General features: G+C 47.5%; 4 protein-coding genes across 4 annotated transcripts; all 4 read right to left on the minus strand.

Moving 5' to 3' along the window:
* Nucleotides 1-1,094: 1,094 nt before the first annotated feature.
* POX_c04607 (Allergen) lies at nt 1,095-1,859 on the minus strand (the record flags this gene model as incomplete). Its single annotated transcript, XM_050113472.1, has 1 exon — nt 1,095-1,859. One exon carries the CDS (start codon nt 1,857-1,859, stop codon nt 1,095-1,097), a length of 765 nt encoding a protein of 254 aa, XP_049971028.1.
* A 2,571-nt stretch (nt 1,860-4,430) lies between these two features.
* POX_c04608 (uncharacterized protein) lies at nt 4,431-4,961 on the minus strand (the record flags this gene model as incomplete). Its single annotated transcript, XM_050113473.1, has 2 exons — nt 4,431-4,517; nt 4,575-4,961. 2 exons carry the CDS (start codon nt 4,959-4,961, stop codon nt 4,431-4,433), a joined length of 474 nt encoding a protein of 157 aa, XP_049971029.1.
* A 3,116-nt stretch (nt 4,962-8,077) lies between these two features.
* Nucleotides 8,078-9,750, minus strand: POX_c04609 (uncharacterized protein; the record flags this gene model as incomplete). The annotated part of the gene is made up of 3 exons (XM_050113474.1): nt 8,078-8,865; nt 8,921-9,295; nt 9,345-9,750. The coding sequence occupies 3 exons, from the start codon at nt 9,748-9,750 to the stop codon at nt 8,078-8,080; spliced, it is 1,569 nt and encodes a 522-aa protein (XP_049971030.1).
* Nucleotides 9,751-12,780: 3,030 nt separating this feature from the next.
* On the minus strand, nt 12,781-13,539 carry POX_c04611 (uncharacterized protein; the record flags this gene model as incomplete). The annotated part of the gene is made up of 1 exon (XM_050113475.1): nt 12,781-13,539. The coding sequence occupies one exon, from the start codon at nt 13,537-13,539 to the stop codon at nt 12,781-12,783; it is 759 nt and encodes a 252-aa protein (XP_049971031.1).
* Between the last annotated feature and the right edge of the window lie 3,399 nt (nt 13,540-16,938).

Raw genomic sequence — 16,938 nt, forward strand, 5'->3', positions numbered from 1 at the left:
GAATCAAGGACTGTGGAGGGACAGAGTTAATGGCGTTGTTACCAGGGCTTGATTCTGTATTCGATTTGTCTAGAACCTAGGGAAACAAAAAGTCCGATTCTAGTCCCACAGAGATCGAAGATTCTTGTCTCAAAGTGTCGGTACTGCCTATTCTCGACACTTTGTAGCAATCGAAGAGAGCCTACGAACTTCACTTCGTGGTCTCGGTATCGTCCTAGACGTGTGCATACCCAGAAAAGGTACGGAATCAGGAAGGAGAAAATAATTGTATCGAAGCTGTGGTTGAATTAATTTTATCTACTGTGTACCAAAAAAAGCTAGCTAAAATTAGAAATATTGATCAGGGTGTATCTGGTTTATCTTGTAAACGGTGATCTACGCGGCTATGTTACGGACCTCGAAGAAGCGCGGGGGCCGCAGTTATTTGAGTGACGGCCGTGAGCCAATCATTCTGCGGACACTAGGGATTAGCGTTGTCACGTGCGTTTTGGTATACTTGGGCGTACCCCAAGGGACCCGAAGGGAAGACATTTAGGGCAGGCGCCAGAAGCAGCCTACGGCTAACCGACACGAACGATACCCTCTTACTCTATGAGACGGTTAGCGCGACGCAGGAAACGGCCGCCATTTTACTAGCACCGGAATTACACAAATTTTTGTTTACTCGTCACTCTGTACTTGGCTCAAACAAAGAAAAGGCTTTCTTACTTTATCATTCGACAATCGATAGACGTCCTACGCGTCAAGCCTTCCAGCCGCAGATTACGTTTACAGCAAGGGTTTTGACCAAATTCGATTTCTGTGGTTCAGATCAGAACGCTCATCTGTTGCCGAGACCCCTTCGGGCCCTACCAACCAGGAATTGCAGAACCATGCAGAACCTTGTCAAAACTACAAGCATGGACTTTAACCATATATTAAAACAGCCAGATAGCTCTGCCTTTCATTTAAAGCCTATGAATCGCATTGTCTTTCATGGCTATGATAGCCGTATACAGGGATCTTTCCCAGGTACTGAAGCAAGAATACATTGATGGCTTATTGTATTCCGCGGGACCTATTAGTTTAAACTATGTAAAATAGCCCGTTCAAGGCTAAGCTGCAGTATCGTAGCCAATCGTCACGGCGAGTCTGACTGGCCCAGGATAGAGATTACCTCCGATACCGCCAACTTCGGCAAGGGAACTTATGTAGGCATTGTGGATAAGGGTAGCGTCCTTCGTGACAAAAGAACAGATACCGGTGAGAATATCGCAAATTTTCATGCCTTGGACTGGTAGGCCCGCATTTTGTGCGGCTATGGCTGACACATCGAATCCTGACCAGCCAGAGTTGATGACTGAACCGAAATCATACTCGCCCCATGTAGAAGCGTAACCACCGTGAGAGTCGACCGGTATAGAATCTCCGGGGGCAGCAGCCCACCCTCCTTGAGAGTTCTCATCGATTGCGATGTACCGAAATTGACCGGACTTCAAGATGAATTTTCTGCAGGCCTGGCCATACCAACCGCTTAGCAAACCATCCGGCCCTATTTTATTCCAAATCACCACAGTCCACCTTTCTCCTCCCACTGGACCTTCGAATCGTAAAACATATTTATACTGATTGGCCGTGCTCTCAGATACTTCAATGATGTTGCTTCCATAGGGATCGCCGACGTTGCCAATGTATTTCACACCATAGCCACTTGAGTTTGTCGTACCGCCGAATTGAGACGTTGAGGAAAGTCGACTCAGGATGACAGAGACCTTCCCGGAGGACCTCGCGGGTGAAGTAAAATCACGAAACTCTGCGTACGTGACCCCATACGAACAGACAAGAGCAATGATCAAAACCCAGGAACAAAGTAAAGTCATGTTGCAAAATGTCTATCTGTCATAACGGGAAGAGGCGAAATATTTATGTTGGGGTGAGTGAACTTGTTGCTGTAAGCTTCAAGTTAGTTTTAGTTTAAAGGTTCTAGACACTGCACCGGAAACGCAATCTCGGTGCCGGTAGATTAGCGGCCGATTCCCACGTCGCACTTCCCGCGAGAGTCGACCTACGGTCGACTCTGGCTCCTGCTCTGAGTGTTCGCCTCGGGGCCTTCCCGGGCTCACTCAAGTATACCGAAACGCACGTAACAGCGCTAGTTCCTAGCGTCTGCGGAGTGACTGACCCACGGCCGTCCCTCAAGTAGCTGCGGCTCCCGCGCTCCTTGAGGTTCGTAACAAAACGGTTGAAAACAATTTTCCTTAAACTGTTATGCAAAGATGAGATATATCATATGCAACAAGTTGAAGTAAACAAGCTGAGATATGGCGAGTCTATCATATTCAATACCGTTGAATGCCGCCCAGATTACCTTTACATCAGATTCTTCCACGATAGTTCTTATCAAGTACGGTCCTGGAACGGGTGAAAGGAGATGAGGGCGACCTCCGCTGCGGTAAAAGCCAAGTGGACCTGTGGGAAGCTACAGGCACTCGCCGACTCTTTACATGAAGGGAAAACGGAGATGTCAAGGGCCGAGGAATCCTTGAAAATAATGCGACTGGATGCAAGAGATCAAGAACCTGTGTAGCTCGGGCAAGGCTCAGGTGTTTGGTTTGATTGAGTTGATATGGATTAGATTGTTGCCGGAAAACCAAGTCTGATATAATCCCTGTCGTTGCCGACCACACAATAGTACATCAACACCATATTGATAGACCTACAGGTCTACAAGGCAAGGAAGCAATCTGGAGGCGAGACAACTGGGATTGGGAAGTCTATCTCAGGAAGAAGGAAGAAGAGAGAGGGAAAACCCACGAGCGGGAGAAAAACCCTCAAGGCACATGACTGCTGCTGGGCCTAGCAAACATCTGGAGAGGGCAAACTCTCTCACATATATACACAAAACAACGGGCCATAGTAATTTGATCATTTTGAGAGCCTTGAAAATTGGTGAAGAATGGGTCTTTCAATGGCTGTCCGTTCTTTGATGCCAAGAATGTCAATTCTCTTCAGCACAAGGCAACCAAATGTAATGGCAGCCCTGATACTAATATAGATTTCATGCACAACCTAGCATGGACGGCCGCATGTTAACTCAGCGAGTTAATATGTCGACCCTCAGAGACCTTTAAATTCAAACTATGCCGATCAATTATTGGTCAGAATCTATGTCGACAGTGTGGCTCGTACAGACGTACTGATGTAATATCGCCGTATTGATGCTGAGTCATTTCGGTGGCGGTGGTGGTGCTCCTGGTTCTTTAACACCGGTGGTGTCGTACGCGCCTCGGGCCATGTTGAAAGGGGGCTCAGATAAGCACATATCAATCGAAAAATTGCGAGGATTAAATGATGAGGATTGAATGATATATAAAATGTCTTTCTAGAGAACAGAGCTTTTTAGAGACCAGCAGAGGTGACAAAGGACTATTTAAGTTTTTGGTATTTCTGTCTGCTTCGGTGAAGGCCATTTATCAAGTACTATAATTTAGACTGGATATAGCCTATGCTTTGGGAACAAGATCAGCCTTGACCTGGTAGGGGCGACGGATGAGAGCTGATGGCAGTAAATCAATCTAGTTCGAAACGCTAATGCAAGGCGATACATAGCGCCATTATACCAAGGTAATTTTAACAGGCTAGTCAAAATTGAACTGTAAATCAGGTCAAGACACAGAGTCCACGCATGTTCTAGCCCGTGCTGATACTCAGGCTGTAGGAATAGTGCTGGCAACCCCGTAGTCGCAAGACAGTCTCCTGGGGTCTTAAGATCAAATTAAATGGTGCTTTCGAGATTTTGAGTGGTGATGTGAAAGCTATCATAGGGACATCAGTGGCTCAGACTTTGGCTGCGCCAGAGCGTCTTTCAAATTCCAACCATCTTCACAATCCCGCTTCCAACGATCATCCATATTATAGCGTATGAAAACAGAAACGATAAAAAGGAATGCAGTCATTCGCCGCATTACAAAAATTGCTGGGAAAAAATTCTTCTGCCCACCAGGAGTGGAGTTTGTTTTAAACACTAACCTGGCCACGCGCGAATCGCGGCGCTTTCAAATCCAAGTAGTAAGAACTACTGCGAGTCATCGGCCTGTCTAACGCATAGATTTAAAGACGTAAATTCAGTTCAAACACCACTGCTGTGGGTGCAAGTCCTTGAGCAGGCTATTTTCTGCTACAGACCACACTGCCCTCTCCCGCAGCCATGGCATCGCTAAAACCAATGGAGCTAGATCTCTCAACATTACATAGCCAGGTCTCCCTTTCGTTTATCCCAACCCAGGAATAGAGAACCAAGTAAATCATCTGGACCGAGCCTGGGGCGGATGCAGAGTGAATCATTGCCGAAGACATAGTAACTTCATTTCATACCTCGGGCTACGGACGGAAGAAATTTCACCATCATACTAAGCATCGTGTCATACCTCAAGGTACATGAATTATAGGAGCTATGACCCGGGGTACTGAGCGGAGGAGGGCATTGCCTGTGTAAACTGAGGGTCGTGTTCGGGCATGGACAGCTGACGGATGGCTTTCTGGAGATCTGTAACGATGCGCTCTAGCTGCTTCAGACGGTGATACTTCTCCTATACCTCGCGACGCAGTCGCTCGACTTCGTTGCGGAGATCGTGGCCATTTTTATCGAAATCCAGAAGCTTGCCGTTGGGTGAATCTTGTTTGCGCTTGAGACCAGAGTTGGCGCGCTCCCATAGCATATCCTTAAGGGTGGAGGCTGTTGGACCCTCATTGGTGTGCCTGTGGCGACGGCGCAAGTGCTCCCAAAGGTTATCTTTTCGCGTGAATCCGCTGCCAGTGCTGCGGTCGTAACCGGCATAGGAACACATCAAGGGCTTCTTGGAGTCGTTGTTCTTCTTGTGGACGTTACGCTGGTGGCCTAAAAGGCCGCCAGAGTAGGTGAAGCTCCGAATCGTGTCACAACCAGGTTCGTGGCACTTGAAAGACCGATAGTGTTTACTCATATGTTTGCTGATAATGACGAGTTAGTACGGACAAGAGTCAGCGAATAACGCGTCAAAAAGGAATTGAATTTGAGAGAGTTTGCCCTCTCCAGATGTTTGCTAGGCCCAGCAGCGGTCATGTGTCTTGAGGGTTTTTCCCCCATCTTGGGTTTTCCCTCTCTCTCTCTTCTTCCTTCTCCCTAGACTTCCCAATCCCAGTTATCTCGCCTCCAGATTGCTTCCTTGCCTTGTAGACCTGTAGGTCTATCAGAATTAGCTTACTTCCATTTACAGGGACGAGGGAACGTTGGCGGCGGAGCCTGACAGTCAGTGTGGTCGCAATAGATTTAGCCTTCGGCGTTCTTAGGAGGATTGCGGTCGCGCAGCACTGAGCGCGCGCCCTCCATGCCTCCAAAAACAAATCAAGATGCAACAGGAATCATGCACAGCTTCGCTTTTCAGGCTAATATAGTGAGATCCGTCGACCATAGTATCGTGTCGATCCCTCTCAATTGAGAGGGACTGGTAGTGGAATAGAGATACCGGCACGAAGCGTCTACTAATCGCTTACAACCCTTAGGAGTCAACAAACAAAGGGGAGTAGGAAATAGAGCAAAAATTATTTTGACAATCAGGGAAAGGGAAGACGTAAATAAGTTTGATCAAGGCCGAGGATCTGGAGAACTGATGCAGAAGAGTTACGATTGGTATAATACTAGGACTTGTATAATTTCATTGCGAGGGTGATAATGCCTCCAGAGCCGGTCTTGTCACATCTCCACATCTCATCTCTTATTTTGTCCTTCATCGCGAATTCATGATTTTGATTGGCTATGGGGCAATTTACTGAAAGCGGGCTTGGGGCCCATCTATTCGTCTCAAGGCCAGCGCCTTGGCGACTCGCTTACCTAATAGTCGTACCTTTTTTAGCCACATTATGTATCAAGTTGGACAAAGCAAGGAGGCACCTTAGTAATTTACCAGCTATTCCCCTACCCAGTAGTGGAGCCGCGTCCTGGGAAGCCAACGCCCTCATGCGATTGAGTTTTATGCTCTCACTACAGGGACTGGGAACCCCACCGCTGGGACTACATTGCTTCCTTTCGGGCCATTCTGTGTAAATCGGCTCTTATGCATGAGAACCGCTGCTCTTTTCTCACAACGATAGCGTCCCAGCGGTGGCACGATGTGGGCCTGTAAAAAGTTGTAGGCTAGCGGCAATGGATTTGACGTCGAAGAGAGTTGCAGAGTGAACCCCCGAAAGTCTCGTCCGCAGAGCGACTATGAAATTACTGTAAAACTAAGTTCACAGCCCCAGAGCACGATTGTCCCAGGAGCACCGTCCCTACGAGCAGGCAGCCAATTCTTCATTTGATATTGTTAGATTCTACGATTTCACAGGATACATACGAGACGGGAAATTATCAATCAAGAAGATCAGTTCATATCGCGTTCTTTGTTAAGTCTAGCGCAGATCGCCATGACTGACAACCTTAGCTATTGTTATCGTAGGCGTTCTCTGAGCCATGACTTTGGAACTTAGAGGAGATGGCAACATTGTGACCATTCCAGAATCAAACCGATGCTTCCTGGGGCGGATAACGCCCCAGGATCAATTTCGTAGTTCCTACGACATGCAACGCCTATCCTAGGAGATGTTCACTCAATCCATAGTGAGTTTTAAGTTTTTGCTCCCAAGGACGGCCTTGACGGATCCCAGGATCTCTCGGTGCGCCGGAGCAGCCCTGCCTATCCTGAGACTTGCTGTTACTGAGGCTCGTGGATGTCATTGTCTGACAGTTTGGTTAAATTGCGAAGTTAGCATGAAGTATGTACTCATACTCACGTCGAGAGCAGATCGCAGCCTGAAAGAAAACGGATGATATACATAAGCATCAGAGTTCCGTTCAAAAATCTTCCTCAGCCCATACTCAATCATGTCAATGGAAATGACAATACCGCCCCTTCCTCGAGTCGATCAATGCCAGGTCTGTCAAAATCCCTCTCCATCGCTTGAGAAAGCTGTTTCCCGATATCCCGCTCCACTGCCATGGCCATCATCCTTGCCTACTATGCTGATAGCCCAACCGAGCTTAGAGTCTTGTTGATCAAATCAATCAGCAAAAATAGCTCATGGGGCAACACCTAGGAGCCGGCGAGAGGTGGTTCGGGCGACGAGGACCGAACTATACTGGATTCGGCGGCCCGTGAAAGCGAAGAGGCGGAGACTCGAGAGGTTATTCCACCGTCTTCTATATTTAGATCTAGGAACAGTGTCATACGGCTCTTGATGAAAAATCGTCCCCTATTCGTCCCTCCGGTGTGTTGACCACGGATCATCCCACGGGATTCAGGAGGGGAATCGCACTATGAAGTGGTTGATGCAATGCACGCTATTGCCGAGAGCCTATAGTTTGCCTTCGTTCAGAGCGACTCGTAGTTGGATTCTCTTGTTGCCCCTGGAAGACTGCGCATAGTGAAGGCCAAGTCAAACGAGAACGTGTATACAGCCTGGTTCGTATTCAGGCTATTTGTATGTGCGTTGGCTGTTCTGCGAGTCATGTCTAAGAAATGCAGTGGAGGTGTCTCAACATCCTGACTATGCTAGTATCCACACGTTGTTTCGCGGGGCCGATGGGCACCCGGAGATACAGCATTTGCACACTAGAACCTGTATTGATTGATCGGTGATAGTTGCCATTTCGGCTTGGACGTCGGGTGTCAATGAATGTTTTGTGTGTGCGTGTGTGTGCGTGTGTGTCCGCGCGTATTGCGCCTAGGACGTACACTGACATTCGAGAAGTCGAGGGTGAACTTTCCACTATTATTGACTGCAAGAGGTTGTTCTGAACTTCGATGCTAAACTACCACATATTAGTGGAACCAAGCAAATCCAGTCTGATTGATAAAATCGCAGATAGGGCCTGCCTCCATCACGGCTAATCGTCTGCGTCGTGCGGCTTCAGGGGCTGTTACGATTTAACTACATATTTTCCTACGTCTCGCCATTTAATGGCGCCTGAGGGTATAATCTCACCGCCTTCCGACTATTATCCTAATGAATTGCCGAAATATCTCTATCTTTGTATTTGCCATCGCTGAAGTTCCTAGAATGGCTGGAAGAGGAAGAGTAACTGTCATTGCTGGATCAGAGCTTTTTTCGCCAGTCTCTTCGATCGTCTGGGTTGAAATTGAAACCCATCGGATAAAAACTTGCGTTTCACACATGCCACATGGGAGCTAAGTGGTAAGTTATCCACAGAAGTACCAGCTTGCTCCGTTGTTTCCTGAGTAATAGTGTCGCTAGCCATTGAGGGTGCACTTACGCCTTGACCAGGTGCAGGCGAGTGAGGATTGTGGTCAGCTGAAGACAGTCCGGAAGAGAAGGAGAGAAAGAATTTTGGGTCTACGTTGTCTGAGTGAACGCTCAGGACAACAGGGCCAAAGAAGTCTTCCCGTTCCTCGTAATCCGAGGCTAAAGGGGGCCATCTCCTATAAAGTTCAATAGAAACTCTCCCGGTGAAGCCGTGCCACCAATTGGCTCCCTTTTTTCGTTGTGGCCCAGCTGATTCAATTATCACAATCCCCTCTGACTGTTTGCGTGATGCACGGACTTGAGTACCGTAATCGTTCTGGTGAACCCTAGGGGAGAAGGTAACAAAGAATCTTGGGCTTTTTCCTTCCAAAGAGATGACCGCAGCACCTCGCCCAAAGAGAATGTCGTCTTGCCGGAAAGTCTCTAGACTGCAAGGTATCTCTAGCGGAAAGAAAGCTGTTCGGATGATGACTTGGTTGACTAAAAATTCCATTGGCTTTTTCAGCCCCCTCTGGAATCCTGGGACATGGAATCGCATGGTCACACGGCCTTCGTCGTTTCGTCCCTGCAGCGGTGCGGATCTATTTGTGTGGCTTGGTAGCGAGCTTTCTGTAAAATCAAGTCTCAGAGGTTGCATCAACGCGAATAGCAAGGAATCACTAACGAGGGGGCTGAATCCCATCAAAAAATGCTTTAGCCTGTAGACAATCTGCCTTCCGACAGTGCTCCATATGATCGTGAATCGCCGCTAGTTCATCGCCAATAGCAGTAGATATGGAAGAACCCCAGGCCAAGGCAGTTTTACCTAAGAACCGGGCTTCGTTGATATTATCCGCTGGTTCAAGCGATAATCTGGGTTTTGTAGGTCCCATATCATAGGGACTACTTGAAAAGCCCTTCCCGAAGGCTTTATCCGCTTGAATTGATATTTCTTGCGGGGCAGCATTGCGGGTTACCGGAAAAGTATCAGGCACGCTGGGGTCTTTCTTGGGTCCCTCGGTCCCAGAAGCTTTTCCTCGATTCATGCTTTGTTCGCTCCCTAGGAAGACTCAGCATAATAGTCTCAAATAGATATTGGCTGAGCGTACCTCCGTGCCTCTTCATAGCACTCTCCATCCTTGCTGCCCCAAAGGAGTTGTCAAATGAATTCCTAGTGAATTGAAATGCTTTGTGGTCCGGCTGAAACTGTTCGAATGACGGAAGGCCTGTGAGATCCTCATGGACTGGCGACCTGATGGACACATGAATAGAAAACGGATCAACAGCTGCTTCATGCTCCCCTAGATGGGCGAAGTTTCCACCGGTCAAGGATCCCCAAAACTCTGGTGTGGTCATTATCTCAGTGTCGGCATCGGAACCAAGTTGGTCTGGCTCATCTTGAAGTCGGCCGTCGTTAACCCGGGTCATGTCTGGATCGGAAGCTGAGTTTAACGGGGAAAGATTATCTTCGATCACTATGGGATTGGCGAACGTGCCCAACTCAGGGGTAACCATAGCCGGTATTTGACAATGTACGGGAGTGGTTTACCCCCCTGGAAAGGTATGGTTAACCGGTAAACTATGAGGGCGATCGCTTCCGGAGAGCAGGTTTAAATATATACCCTCGGCGAAACTGACACTACTTGTCTCTATGACGTCTTCAGAAGTACTTTTTACCGTTTTGAGCTACTGGGAATCTAGATAATCATGTGTTATTAGCGAATCAGTAAAGATATCTTAAACGTGTCCACGAAATAGCGTAGAGTCTGATGATTCCAGGAGTATCTAGCGGCTTCCTCGGCTGGGACAGTCTATAAATCAATAAGTTAATCATTGTAGGAGTTCCCAGGAGCAATTCTTCTAATAGACCGGTATAGGTAAACTCGCGGAGGTATAGTTTGACCAAGCATGTGTTCCGGTGCGCGTGCTCAACGTAGAGAGAAGTTGCCCAGAGTTGCGGTCTCCTCGTATGTTCATGCGATTTCTCTAGGACTAGCTTTGTGTCCGTTTGGAAAACCGCGGAAATCAGTAGACTAGGGTCCCCAGAGCATGCAATTTGATAGATAGTTGATTGATTTGGCCAGAGCATAATTCGGCCGCGTAAGAGGCTCCCTAGATTGGGACTTGACCACCGTAACGACTTTTCCGATGTTATTGTATTGCTTCCTTGCTGCCCGAGACTTTAGGAAGATTCTCAAGCTCGGAGATACACCGTTGTTTTGACTGCCTTAGTCAAGGTTATAGTCGGCATATCCAGAGTCCCAAATTTCCTGTACCCTACCTGTTGTTTGCGAAGACGTACCCCGGAGACGCTTCGTGACTTACAAAAGAAGAGTGCGATACTTTGACAGAAGTGATATGAGAGCTCAGAGCGCTGGGGTTCCCTGAAGTTCCCGTTTTAGTCTAACTCTTTACTTTCCAGGTGGCTTGCTTCGTTACGCTCCTGCCAAAAACACTTCCGGAATCCCATATATCGATAGTGTACAACCAGAACCTTAGGTCGCACTTCGAGCACTCCGTCTCTATCTTCCAATGTTGTGTAGCCTTGACAGAATTGTCTAGCAATGTCATTCTCTATTATTCCTGAGGGTCATTCTATTAGCTCGGCAAGAGATATCAACATCCAGATCACTTAGGTACAGTGACTATAGCCGCCGTCTGAGAATTCACCACTGGGTTTGCTGTAGTTTCGGCGTAAAATGTCTGAGAAGCATACTGGTGGGTCCATGTCTGTTGAACACAGTCACCACAAGCCCGCTCGCTGGCAGATCGTTGCTAATGAAAATAATATCCTACGCCATGATGAGCTTATGTCTTCAACTAAGCGAAGTTCTCATGCCCCGTTTGTTAAGCCGCCATTCGTCCTTGATGACTGTTCGCGGCTGACTTCCAATACCGAGAGGAATTTCTCGGAAAACCGCCGCACTAGATGGGCATTAGGGTCATTATCGTGGCATGGTACAGTTATGACTGCGCACAGATTTTTGCATTAGGAGTAATTTCAGCCGGCAAGTTGACGGTTAATTCCTATAAAAGACAACATCAGTGAATGGGTGGAGAACAGAGCCTTCCAGCAAAGATTATTATGCGGACTCACGAGCACATCCAAAAAAAACTATCTGAGACCTGAAGAACCATCTATGCACTCCATCTACTCCATTAGAACCTAAAACAGATAGTAAGAAAATTGGTGTTTAGAAAAGTTGGGTTTAGAAAAGTTGGGTTTAGAAAAGTTGGGTTTAGAAAAGTTGGGTTTAGAAAAGTTGGGTTTAGAAAAGTTGGGTTTAGAAAAGTTGGGTTTAGAAAAGTTGGGTTTAGAAAAGTTGGGTTTAGAAAAGTTGGGTTTAGAAAAGTGGGGTTTAGAAAAGTGGGGTTTAGAAAAGTGGGGTTTAGAAAAGTGGGGTTTAGAAAAGTGGGTCTAGAAAAGTCGAGTAGCGCTTCTGGTATTGTCATACTGTGAACGAATGCAGTCGATTGACAAGGATATTAACAGTAGACGCAATCAATAGCGCATCAGCATTTCAAAATATAGACAGTACCCAAGCGATTTCCTCTATAATGCGCCAAAATAGTTCCAGGTGGAAGCATAGGAAATGTCAAAGCCCGGCAACAGGTAACATATTATACCAGATTTAGTATATAGCAAATAAATAGAGATGCTGCCCTTTCGTTGAATACCAAAGACCGCTTACAGACGCAGTTAATCAGAAAGAAGAAGCAGCCTTCTCTCCCCATCTCTCTCCATAGTCTCCCCTGATCTTAGCGTAGTCTTAATCAATAGTTACACCGAGGCTTTGCGTACATTACGCTAGTCCGTGGATATGATAGTGGCACTAGTGCAGTAGTATTGAGATTGACGTGTTCGAGTTTGATACGACGATTCTGCTAGGCTCCAACTCAAGGAGACCTCTTGATGTCGTATAAGCGTATCCAGAAGTCCCTAAGCCTCGAAAATGCTACTGACCTCGTATATATATCTAGGGCATTATCCTGCAAACGGTCAGAGCCTTTTTTGATATCGCTTTCTCACATCGTGCAATTTATAAGAACAAGTTTATCCTCCTGTATGCTCTCTTTTGCAGAGGTACGCGATAGTCGTTTGAAACTGACGAAATTACAGACGGGAAAAGCATAGCAACAGTCCCACGCACAAGTTATCAGGCTTGCCCACCGCAAACATAGACCCTTGCCGGTCCATAAGACGTCCTAGGTCATCCTTTCCCTTTACGTACCCTGGCTCGGATAGAGACTGACATAGAAGCTAGGCTTCCACAATGCCAAATAAGTACGAGGTCTGCACACAGGAGCGCGTGCGATACTCGTGCTATCATGAAAAAGATGGTCAATTCGTTAAGTGTGCTAAACACGCGGAGAAAGATGAGCGATGCTCAAGCTTGTCGATCAAGTATGTAGTAGTTAAGACTTCAACACACAGTTGCAGGGCTTGTTCAAAAAGTGAGGGTTGAACTGGATGTACGCGCCCACTGGAGATAAAGACAGATAGCAAGGAGAAATTTCAGCGTTTTTCCTATCCCTGAACCGTCCTCAAACTTCTTCACTAGGCTTATAAGTTCTTCGCTTGATTCCTCTGCCCCCATGTTCCTTAACAACCGCGACCTCAAAGTCAAAGACAATCGCGCCGTGATCCGTCATGAGAAAATTGTACCTGTTGAGGTCGCGATGGAGGATACCGTAGTCATGAAGGAGTCGAGCGGTTATTTGGCAATCTTCAAGATCTCCTGAGCCTGGCGTGCTCCCGGCGATATCTTCCATCAACAAACCAATCGTTCGGTTTATCGTTCCTTCATAAGCGTACCCAATCACCTTAGGAGCAAGGGGGAAGCCACGGGACGCTAATAAAGCGTATGTTGATACCTCCCGCTGTAGCGCTGGCACCTCATGTCGAAACCTGGCGATTTTCAAAACCAACGTTTTGTCACCTAACACCACTCTGGAGACGCGATCGCTAATCCGAGAAAAAGGCACAAGATCTAAGATATTGAAGTATGGCGCATCTTTGCCATGAATGACCGCGGTGTTTAAGGAGTGTGGTGGAAATTCGTCGACAGTGGTCTCAATAACACCCTTTGGGGTTTTCCGGATAGTAAGTGTTGTCCAATCTCCGTTCCAATTTGGAACTGCTCTCAGGTTTGAGAGAATTCGGGAACCATCTGTGCGTTCCTCTGAAGGGATTATGTCCTCGTGTAACACCGACACGTACACAATTCGAGACTTCCTTCGAATTCGGTAGAGAAAGTCATTATCCTCAAGATCAAGGGAGAGAACTTCCTCCTGTCCACACATTGTGAAAGAACGAAGCACGGTGAACTTCGGAGTGTAACCCAGTCGAAAGATTATAGGTTTGGATGATGTGTTGCTAGCGCACGTGATGTTGCTAGCGCACGTGATGTTGCTCGTCTGTCGGAACGTAGCAGGTGGATACCCAGAAGGAGGGAACTATCTACCGCCGAGATTGTACTAGTGACTTCCAAATTGCTAGCTACAGGTCCTTTTAGTAATTCAGAGCCATATCATTCCACTGGTGCACCCGTATGATCCACTGACGTTTTTGTGATCATCGTCATTGTTTTTGAATAAGTATATCCTTAACCATCGCCAAGCAGTGCTTCCCCTTAGCAATCCAAGTTCGGGTTGATACTTACATCCGCTCCGATCACCCGTAAGGATTATGAACGAACCATTGCTCCATAACCTCGAAAAATACTGACTGGGGCAATTCGTGTCTTGGACAGAAGCCTTTCTGTCGAACCAGACAAAGTACGATAATCCGCAGTGTCCGAGTGCACGTCGGACCCCTTCTAGCCACGAAGTCGCGTTCCACAACAGCCTCTGTTTTCGCACATTCTCTACTCGATCTGCTTTACAGACCTCATCAAATGCTGCCAGAGTAGAAGATTGGTCCTAAACGCGCCGCAACATCGCCAAGTGCACACAGCCGCGATGAGACTGAACGATGTCTGGATTGTCAGCTTTACACAGAATGGCGGTTCCATCACTACCGCGAAAGGGCAGGCGTATCTCAGCAAGTGTCGCACAGCCCTGCAGTTTCAAGTGGGGAGCCTCCCTTTTCTTCACCTTTTAGAATCTACTAATATATATATTCTGCAGGTGGTCTTCTAGGTATTTGCTGAGTGCCCACTAATACCAATTAGCTAGGTAAAGGCATGCACAATCAGTCAACCGTTCGTGATAATCCAGACGCAAGAAATGAATTTGCTTAGGCACCATGGCAAGTACCAGCGGAGCTGATCATCGAGGGCAGAGAAATCGCTGTGGACATCTATACTGAGACCATGCTCCAAGATTCGACGGAACGAACCCTGATGCCATATATCTACAGAAGCGGAGGTGAAGGAAAAGTCGGAGAAGCAGCCAGCATCAAATCTTGTGGGTCTTGAGTTAGTCCTAGAAAGCATGGGACTGTGGGTCCTAGCCAGCCGCCTTTGCAGACGACCAACCGGCATTGAAAGTACTTCTCGACCCCGGATACCATCAGGATAGATCTAACTGATGGCTAGAGTTATACGCCAATGGGCGTAAAAGGGGATTAAGCAGAGCTCAAGCGAGTCTCGGTTTTTAGATATTGATCAGTAACGAGGTTGTGTATCAGCATGCAAGAGGCCGCCTGGACGCCTTGTGCAAGCCTTTGGTTGCGTCAGGGTCCCATCCCTGCGGAGACCGATTCTTTAGTCGAAACGAGTGGTTCTCATCCAGTCGCGCATTGTTCTGGTGTAACGGGCCGCTGAGTAGAACGTGAGTCATTCCCTGGTTTCCGAGGAGTCGCATCGCGGTGAACCGCGTCTGTTGATTCGATACAAATAAGCACTTAGACTGATTCTTCCGGTTTCTTGCTTTTTCCTAGGCAAAAGAGGTATTCTATCGCCTTCTTGTAGGAGTCTCGACAAGCGTCTCAATGGTCGGCTGCTCATCTCCTTCGCTGCTTTTTCACTTGGTTTCGGCTTCGCTTGGGCTGTGGCCGCTTGGCGGATATAACTCCTATGATGGTTTTATGCTCTTGATCAGAACAGGTCTTTTGAACCAGTTTCAGACAATCGACAAATGGCTCCTGGCATGGAGGAAGACGAGAAATGATGACCTTTCAGAGTAGTGTGACGGAAGGGAAAGGATGGCGCCCGATAGAAATGTAATACTGGGTTTACTATGCACCCTAATGAAGCGAGCCGGGGAGGGGCGGTTGAAAGCCCAAATATATTCGCAGAAGATGGCCAGAGAGAAGCGCGTGTGAAATGAGGTACATGCCTCGTCAAGGCCTGCGAGCAGGACCACGAGCAATGGTGTTCGTTTTGAATTTGCTACCTGTCTTTTGCAGTATTATATCTGCATTGCCTTTCGTTGGCATTCGCCGGCGACCAATCCGAAGCTCGCCCCCGCGAGCCAATGAAAAATTTCATCCCTGTACTCAAGCTACCGGCTGGCCTGATAACTCTGCCTCATAAAATAGCAGCACTTACTTGGAACGCGCTACACCGGGCAAGGGACAAGATCGTCATATTGTACAAAAGAAATTGGCATCGATATTAGCCATATCAGGCCCTTTATTCGGTATTGCAACACCCTACATGCTGGTGATTTCAGGGTTGCACGATTAAGATCGTCGTTCGGAATCACGGTATCATCACGTTTTTAGCTGTCAACCACGTTTCTGTTGTCTGTTGAGAAGAGGGATAGGATCTAGCAGGAGCGATGGCATATGCCAGCGATTGAGTGATATTTGAGATTGATCTTAAACTAAGATAACCTCTGAGCGGGAGTCTGCTTTTCCCACGTCCCGAATGCCACGTTACCGTATAAGGCTAGTTGGTATCAGGGGGGACAACTTACCATCTAGTAAGGCCTCAGCAGTATCGAAGACTGCTAGAACCTCCACACTGTCAGCACTCGCGGCGCCACATGATGTCTGCAGGAGATACAGATATCATTATACTAGCAGAAATGTTTCTTCTGCTCGTGGCGTCCGACCTTGATTGCTGCCACGTCAACACGGATTTTGTGGAAAAGATATGCTGAATCAGTGAAATTGGGATAAAGTGAATACTGATGCTGATAGTAAATAAGGCCAACGAGCATTTCGTTAATTTGACTCTTGCGTCTGAAGTGGAGGGGCCGGAGGGCATCTGCTAACTGTCACTCAACCTCGAATGCCAAAGCTTTTGAGTTGCGACCCCTTCGACCAGTGGACAAAGTACAATGATTTAAGCTATACCAATCCGATATATTGAGTGATGCTGCCTGACCGGAATCCCTGTGTTGCCGCCGTTTTGACCCGAAGACCTTGTTCAAGAAATACTGGTCAACAAGTTGCACTGATGACCAATCACATGCGCACCTGCCCCACCACTTCCCCCACTTCGAAATTCTCACAAAACGCGCAGCACATTTCCATATTCATCCATATCGCCCTGTTGCTGTTAACCTTATCATCATCACATCCTCTTCCCCATCCGTGTCCGCGTGAATGTGATGCCAGAACGAGGCAAAACTTTCAGTTTCTGAACATCGTCACAACAAACCGCCGTCCGTCGGCTTTTATTGTGTGGCCAACCGCCCCGCTCTTCTTCGCCAGCCCCCAACACTCAACCGAGGCACGATCAGATATTGAATCAAGCAGGCAACGTGTCCCCACCTCCAGTACTTGCGTTGGCTGTTATGACAACGAGGGAA

Source organism: Penicillium oxalicum, chromosome III (assembly GCF_001723175.1).
Source record: "Penicillium oxalicum strain HP7-1 chromosome III, whole genome shotgun sequence".
NCBI lineage: Eukaryota > Fungi > Ascomycota > Eurotiomycetes > Eurotiales > Aspergillaceae > Penicillium > Penicillium oxalicum.